Genomic DNA, 8,337 nt, shown 5'->3' on the forward strand with positions numbered 1-8,337 from the left:
GAAAATTTGCCGATGCAAATCTTGTACCGTCAGCTGCCTTGATACGATTTAAAGACTTCCCCATCAAATTATCATAGAAACAGGATAAGTCCTTCTTGTGCCATACTGACAAATTGGGGTTTGAAGGATCGGTTCGAAAAAATAATAGGTCAAGGAAAGGAGAAACCCCATTTTGGGCCTAAGCGTTACACGAATGGGATATGTACCAAAAAATTCGTCTATTTTGCTTGATTAACCTATTAAAATCTTAGCTTCATTGACAATGGCCAAGTGTAGAAAATAAGTTGAATTCAATTTTTTGTTTTAAACAATCTTTGTAAACATCTGCAACACTTATTTCAATATACGTAACTAGCTCCACAAACGTGCGGATTAGAATTAGAACATCCATAAAATAGGATCGATTTAGTGGAAATCAAGTGTAAAAAATAATTAATACTCTTTTGCTTTAGGATAAATGACTGTTTTTATAGGTATTTTAATCAATGTAAATAGAGTATGGCCATCGAATCGTGACACAACTACTTACAATGGCGGCAATTCAAAATATCTACAACTGACAACATTAAATATAGCATGAAAGGGTAGTTTTGCATTTTTATATTAATGTGACTATGCCATAGAAAAACACAAATGTATCAAATCGTGTTATGTTATCTTTAATGTTGCCAACTGAAGATATTTTGGATTTTGCCGTAAAGCAGTAATGCGTTTCAGTTTGAAGGGCGGGGCAGCCGTTGTAACTATACTGAGACCTTAGAACTTATATCTCAAGGTGGGTGGCACATTTACGTCGTAGATGTCTATGAGCTCCAGTAACCACTTAACATCAGGTGGGCTGTGAACTCGTCGATGGGTATCTAAGCAATAAAAAATAAAAATAAAAAAGGCATGAACTAAAATGAAATGAAATGTGATGAGATAATATGGGAGCACGTAATGATTTATATTTTATATAAAAAAGCTATCATATAAATATAGTTTTTCATATAAAAAAGTTTTCATTAAAATTAAAATAAGACTGACCTAAAGGTCTTAGTTACCAGGTCATAAAATCCCTTAAAAAAATCATTTCGTGCGCAGCGCGTTTCGCATTACGTTGTTTTTAATTTTTGGCTTTCGTTCGTTTTCGTAAACAACCTAACGCGCGATTTCTCGTAACAGGTTCCATTTTTATTTTAAAGCAACCTGTTGCTGCAACAGGTTTCGTAAAAAAATACTCATCTTTAGTAGGAAATAGCCTCAAAAATATCGTTTTTATTAAAATATCTCGAACAATAAACATAACCTAAAATGAAAACATTGTCTGATTTTACCAATTTGGCCATTGCTGGGAGACCTGAAAATTGGGCTCATGAAACCTTCTTAGGTATTGTAACTTATGCCCAAATTCTAGCACTGTAACGCCAGGCCCAAGTTTGTATGGATTTCGGGTTTGTCCTTTATCTTATAAAATCAATTATTGATTCTTTGTTAGATCCCTACTGTCTGTCTAGTCTGTGGTCTATGCCACTGACGCAAATTGTATGGCCTAAAGGTCTAGACACCAGGCCATAAAATCAAAAAAAAAAAACGCAAATTGTAAACAAATAATATATCCCTTATTTTGTTTGTTTACCAACTATTTCACAAATAACTAATACTTATGTAAAATTTTAATGACTTATATTTAACAAACGGTAAACATATTAAATTGAATTTAATCATGGTCAATCACGAAGTACTTCGAGACTACTCAAGTTCAATCAAAAACTTAAAAAGGGAAGCCGCTAACGCTGGTATTAGTGAAGAAGATTTCAAGAAATTGTATTTTGAATCTCTCAAAACACTAGAAAAAAGTGAACGTCCCAGTTCATTGACAATTGTTAGAAACAATAAACTTAAAATAATTAGCGTACTACTTTTGGTATTTGCTTTATTCAACTTCAAATATGTGTATAGCAGTTTTGTGTGCAACTTACAAGAATACATATATCCAGGACTAAGGTTACTGAGAAAAATCTCAATACCATTTATTTCTTTGTTCCCTGCTTTATCAGGTATTTTAGTTCTTTATAAGCACCAGTTTTATTGTGACAGCTGACCTGTACTTATTTATACCTACATAACCTTTTTTCAGAATACTACTATGAAACTTGTTTATTACAAAACCCATTCTTCACTGTTGTCGATATGGATTGTTGGCCATGTAGTTCTATCACTAATATTCAAGAGATCTTCGACCCAAAACCAGTCACTAATCAGCACATTGCTCCATTTGTATACCAGGTATGTAGTTAATATCAATGCATAACATAGTTGAACATTATAATTTGACGAGATGGTAATTTTTTTAGCTTTCTGTTTTTTAGTATTTACTTTTCAGTGATAGTATTAAATCACATTTTGCTTATTATAAATTATCCCATAGATACAACCCACTGATTTTCTCGTCGATCTCCTCAATGGGTCACAATTCCGATCCAATGGTAGATTCTGCAGCTGCAAACAAGCAAAAACTGCTTTTGCTAGAGCTACCTAGAAAATTGCAGCTTAGCTATGTACATTTTTCAATATACTCGCAAACTTAATGGATTTATTCATTTTCAAAAGCTATCTTCTCAACATTGGCGTCTAACCCACCAACATACAACATGCACCCAAATTTAAATTATATTTTTGTTAATTTTCAGACTAGTCAAGAAAGAATTTCAATAAGTCTGCTTAAAAGTCTCTATGAAAAAAATAAAGATATTTTTGCTAATGCATCTCCAAAGATTTTATTAAATAACAAGTTCTATATACAACCAGAAGATATGTTTGATCTACATGCAAAAGGGGAAAAAAATATTTATGTGTGGTCAGTATGCTGGAATACTATGGTTTTCAAACAACATTTTGAATGGAAACAAAAGATACAAAGTGCAAGTGGGATGGAGAAGAGTTTATTTTTGATGAGACGATGGTACATGTTATGTCACGGAGGTTTTACGATTTTAGATTGTTACTTATACTTTTTCTGTAACCTATATTAAATTATAGCCAAATATTTCCCACAAAAAAAGTTTGTGCGTATATAAATAACTACTGATGGTAGATAGTATTAACCACGACAGACATTATACAAAATAATGGAAGCTTCAGCCTGGTGTCTCAAGGTGAGTAGTTTATTTTCTGATGTGATTTTGGTAACCATTTAATCAGATGGCCTTTGAGATCACCTGTGAGGCATGTCAGTAATCAGTGACTATAAACTGTAAAATGGTTGAATAATCGTGCTCTACGCTCTGTAGTAAATTATTAAATTATTATTCTCTTACTAAATTATTAACAGAAAATAATAAACAATTTTCCAGGAAATTTAATCAGATGAATGAAGCAAAAGTGTTACGACAACTTATACCCCGACCGACAGTAGTACCAAAATTTGGACAGAGCATAGAGAGATATTTAATAATACATACTAATCAAGACTCATATAAATTACCAGATACTGAATGTAATTTCTCATTCGTAATATCATTGAGTGGTGCAAGGACACTCTATTTAATACCAGCTGAAGAATGCAAACATCAATGCAGGCATTTGTCAATTGATTTAAAAGAAGGTTATTTACGTAAGTTAAACAAAGTTATATGACACATTTTTTTCTTTTAATAGAATGCTAAAAAATTGTCAAAACACAAAACAAGTGTCAGATATTAATACCATGTATTTTCTTTTCAGTATGGTACAATTGGTGGTACTGGAGACCAAAAATACAACCTACAGTTGACAATACTACTTTCATTGGCCATATAGGCTCATATTGCTAATAATAACATTAATGACTAAACCAAACCAACATTTTGTGGAATGTAAAGCATGGTAATACATAAATAAAATAAATATCTTAGTCAAACTTTTCTCGAAGTTTGTCTTTTAAGAATACTGGAATCAAGGAAACTAGTGCAAAAACGCTGAGTACTGTTATAGATGTCCATGACCATGCATCACTTGTAGATGTCAAAGTATGTAAGGTTTGTCCTGCTTGAATTGCTACAAATGATGGTGGAGCCACACCTGTAATTGATTAGAAGCAATTAGTGAACTACTGTAGTAGTATTATGATTAAAATAATATTTAAAATAATTCATACCAATAAATGTTCCTAATGCAAATGGCACCAAAGGCACCCCAATCACTGGAGCAGACATATTTATAAACCAGTTAGGCAAAAAAGGTGTGACTCTTAAAAAGACAATATAATTGAGCAAATTGTCCTTGTGTTTTGCCACTGCCTTTGACCACTCTGCTGCTCTTTCTGGGAAGAATTTTCTAACAAGCTTCTTTCCAAGAAGATTTGACAAGAAGAAACATAGACTTGCACCAATTGCTGAACAGCAACAAACTAATACCAGTGCGAAATAAAAAGGAAAAAGAAATCCTGAAAGTATACTTAAAAATATAGATCCAGGTATTGCAAATGTTTGCAAACTGACTATTGCTAAGGATATTATTAAGAAGTGCATTGAGTTGTTACGTTCATATTAATTTGAAATGAGGTATTTTACATGAAAATCCATTCAAAAATATTTTAAATGGAAAGCTTTTTGGTACTTTTTACATCGCCATCTATATCCATATTTTGATTTCTGTCCATTTTCAAAGGATACAATATATAAACTAAAAATACTCCAAATAATACTTCATAAAAATATCTGTCTTTATATCTGTCCAGTACAAGGCCCAACTGTTTAGCATCCTCTAAGTCCCATGGTAAATGTAAATGCTGTCGCTCATGTCTGTAACGAAAAAAGTTGTCATTTTACTCACGTTAGCTTTAATGTCACATGTTACTGTAAACTTCTACTCTAACAAAAATAATAAACCATTTTGTTACAGTATTGTGTTTATTATGAAGCCTTTGGAGGACAGGGCTCAACACTAAAGGTCTGATATATAGTTGGATTTCCATGAATTGAAGTTTAGACAACATGTGAATTGTAATTAGTTTTCATTTGTTATGTTCAAATTTGTTTATATAATATAACTGGCTGTTCCCTGTGGCTTCATCTGTATGATGAAGGAATTGTTTCCCTTGGAAATAAGTTTTTTTTTGGGAAATAAGTTATAAACCTACATCTCTCCAGGCCGATACTGAATTATTGATAGTCAATGTCTGTCAATTCATTAGAACAAAAAAATACATTATTACTTTTATAATACTAAATAATTAGTCTTGCAATATTTAATCATGCAAATGTGTATTTAAGCTATTCTTATAAAAGAAAATCCAACATTATCCTCAGGTTGAGAGATATAATATAACAATGTAAATATATTATAAATAATTATGAGATGCAAATTATCATAATTGTAATATTTTTGTACTCTGCTTGGCATGTAAATACATATTTTAGCCTTCTAGGACCACTTATATCTACATATTGTAATTAACTTATGGTAGATTCTGTGAAGCACTGTTCTTGCTAGGGATAGTGTTAGCAAATTATTTCAGATTGAACCTGTGCGTTCTATCCATGTGTAACTGGAATATGCTCTTAGGCTACCAGCAAATGGATAGGGAATAAAAAAAGAATAAAAATAAACATGATATGACAAAAAGTACTGCTATTTAACATTTTATTGTTAAAATAATTTAAAAAAGTACCTCAATGTTGCTTTAATAAAATTATTAATAGTGTAACCAGTTTAGAAAAAAAAAAATACATTAGATTTATCAACAACATCTAGATGAATAATATCAATGTTAGAATTCATTTTTAAAATAAATATTTTTAAACTAAATAAACAAATAAATTGAAGTTAAATTTGTTTAAAGGATAAAATGATTTCACTGTAGGGCTGTTGAGAAAAGAAAGGGTTAAGGCCCTTAAAGGTTGTTACCACTGGTTTGTTTATTCCTATTTAGTTCTTATTTGAAAGTTGAATCTTCAACCTCATTACTTAGGGTGTGTGGATGCATTATTAAGTGTATTGATATCCCTAGGTTCCGGTAATCATCTAAGACCACAAGAGTTGCAAGCTCACCCAAACCATCTATTCTAATTTAGAAAAGTATTCTACAGTATTGGTCAACAATAATTATAGCAAAATATTACTTACTCTTCTAACTCTGGGAATTGCCTGTATAGAAGTGCTAGTGCTAATAGTGAAGATAAAAATATAAATACAACTAATACTAAAGCCGTAGAAGTTGATAAATTTGAACTAGATGTTTTCTCACTTTTTGTTTCCATGTCTGAAAATATAATTCACATTAAAGAAATATATATTTACATAATTATGCAATTCTAATCGATTTCAACACAAACAAAGCAGACATTTACTACCAAAAATTGATACTAATTCTTCTAAATTGTGTATGATTGTTATACAAATTTCATTGAGTTAAGTTTTTAAATATCCTAAGACGGTTTGTATAGAATTTCAAAAAATATTACTACAAGAGAGGGGACCTACATTTTTAAATAGCATTAATAATTAATAAGAGCGATATACTTGAAATACGATAAAACAAGCCAACAGAATTAAGTCTGATTTCCCTTATCCTTGGTCTTGAAGAATTATGAACTGTAGAAGATACAGATGGATCTTGGACTAGAGGCTTAGTAATTTGCGATAGCCTTAATCTTCGATTTATTGAGGTCATTTTACTGTTGATAAGTACTTTAAAGGAAGGTCGAAATTTAATATTAATAAAAAAATACTATTAAACAATTACATCAAAATAATTAATCAGAAAGAAATTTTACTTACTTGGTATTGACTAAATTATTTTTGAAAAACAATTTTATTAACATTTATAATATATTGTTACATGTAAGTAGCCTTGCAAACACATAAATTATAAGTTGCTATTTAATTTTGCAGTATGCTGCTCTCCTTTGCTAATTAAAAAAATCTCAAATCACATTTAGATTTGGATGATGAAAATGATTTGAAATTTATTTGAGTGACAGTGTAGTGTACATTGACATTTTTTAGTTTGATTTGTTGATGAGACAGGCACAGGGAATATAGGCCATACTGTAAAATCTTTTGAACGAAAAGTCGAAGCCATATCTAATTTAGCAAAATTAAAATGGAATATAAAATGAAACAACACCAATGTGGATGTGATGGAATAGCCTCATGATGAATTCGTAATATTTCAATGTAGCTCCCTCGTCCAACCGTTTAGTTTTATCAACATTTCTACACATTTATACATATAAATATAAAAATACAAGGTATTTTGGTTAGTTTGTTTTAGTTCGTGTTATACACGACTTTTTTTTTATAAACCGCGCTAACTACATTTTCAAGAAATACTTGAAAATACAATTTCCGAACCACAGCATTTGGACCCATCTGTCCTAGTCAAACCAGAAAGGCCTCTGGGCCACCAGTAACCCCTGTCTTAAAAAAAAACATTTTGACATTTACTACGATAAGGCGATGCAACACTATAGCCATCCGCCGCACATTATTTTCTGAATCAATTCGCCGCACTTTCGGCTCTTTAGCATCCGTGTGATGAATGGACCAAATGCCTCTCCGTAATGGTTTTTAAGACATGAGCCGCTAAAAGAACTTTATTTTCATTACTTACGCAGTGAATCCGTGAGCTCAAAGCCCATATAATTGCTAGACAGACCTGAAGAGACTTAAACTGATTGGTATTTTAAAAACTAGCGATATCTATGAACCCCGTTAACAGTATATGTAATACGGCTAGCCTGAGAGCTCATTCACTCATTCATAAAATAAAAAATAGATAAGTTATCTTGATTCCCAATAGAACAGGGCAGTTCGGTTTGTTGATAATCCGGATCTCATGAATCGCTTGGAATCTATCGTGGAAAAGATTCAGTGATTCCTGTTTGGTACATTATATTAGAAGTTATCTCAGAAACGATCCTTCCTTTTTTTATTGCTTAGATATGTGGACGAGCTTTCAGCCCACCTGGTGTTAAGTGGTTACTCGAGCCCATAGACATCTACAACGTAAATGCACCACCCATCTTGAGATATAAGTTTTAAGGTCTCAGTATAGTTCCTTTTCGATTTTCTTATTTACCACGCTCTACCCGCTACCGAACAGAGCTGACCGACAAAAAAGCGAACATCAAGCTTTTTTTTTCCTGCCTAAGCTGATAGCCTTGAGAGGCTATTTCAGACTAATCTTAATGAGTAGGTGAGCTCACGGGGCTCAAACCTGACAACGTTGCTAACACGAACCCTAGCAACAGCCATGCTTCGCAGAATCTACCACTGGATCGGAAACGCGACCCACCGAGAAGATCCGGTGAGAAACTCAGTGGGCTGTGTCTGTGGGTTAATTTACTCGTCGAGCCCTTCGTCGCAAGCGAC

At 32.2% G+C, this 8,337-nt stretch overlaps 2 protein-coding genes across 3 annotated transcripts; one reads left to right on the forward strand and one right to left on the reverse strand.

Moving 5' to 3' along the window:
* The first annotated feature begins 1,606 nt into the window (after positions 1-1,606).
* Positions 1,607-5,434, forward strand: LOC114248813 (uncharacterized). Its single transcript, XM_028182227.2, has 5 exons — positions 1,607-2,039; positions 2,120-2,268; positions 2,673-2,839; positions 3,336-3,595; positions 3,706-5,434. Exons 1-5 carry the CDS (start codon positions 1,706-1,708, stop codon positions 3,792-3,794), a joined length of 999 nt encoding a protein of 332 aa, XP_028038028.2. The 5' UTR covers positions 1,607-1,705; the 3' UTR covers positions 3,795-5,434.
* stas (Transmembrane protein stas) lies at positions 3,672-7,005 on the reverse strand. 2 transcript variants are annotated; one of them, XM_028182228.2, is made up of 5 exons: positions 6,742-7,005; positions 6,088-6,223; positions 4,635-4,763; positions 4,118-4,455; positions 3,672-4,041 (listed from the first exon to the last, which is right to left on the reverse strand). In XM_028182228.2, exons 2-5 carry the CDS (start codon positions 6,219-6,221, stop codon positions 3,872-3,874), a joined length of 771 nt encoding a protein of 256 aa, XP_028038029.1. In that variant the 5' UTR covers positions 6,222-6,223; positions 6,742-7,005; the 3' UTR covers positions 3,672-3,871. The 2 variants fall into 2 exon arrangements, with proteins under 2 accessions (XP_028038029.1, XP_089588402.1); XM_089732276.1 differs by lacking the exon at positions 6,742-7,005 and adding an exon at positions 6,484-6,666.
* Positions 7,006-8,337: the final 1,332 nt, after the last annotated feature.

The sequence above is a fragment of the Bombyx mandarina genome, chromosome 13 (genome assembly GCF_030267445.1).
Source record: "Bombyx mandarina strain Sakado chromosome 13, ASM3026744v2".
Classification (NCBI taxonomy): Eukaryota; Metazoa; Arthropoda; class Insecta; order Lepidoptera; family Bombycidae; genus Bombyx; species Bombyx mandarina.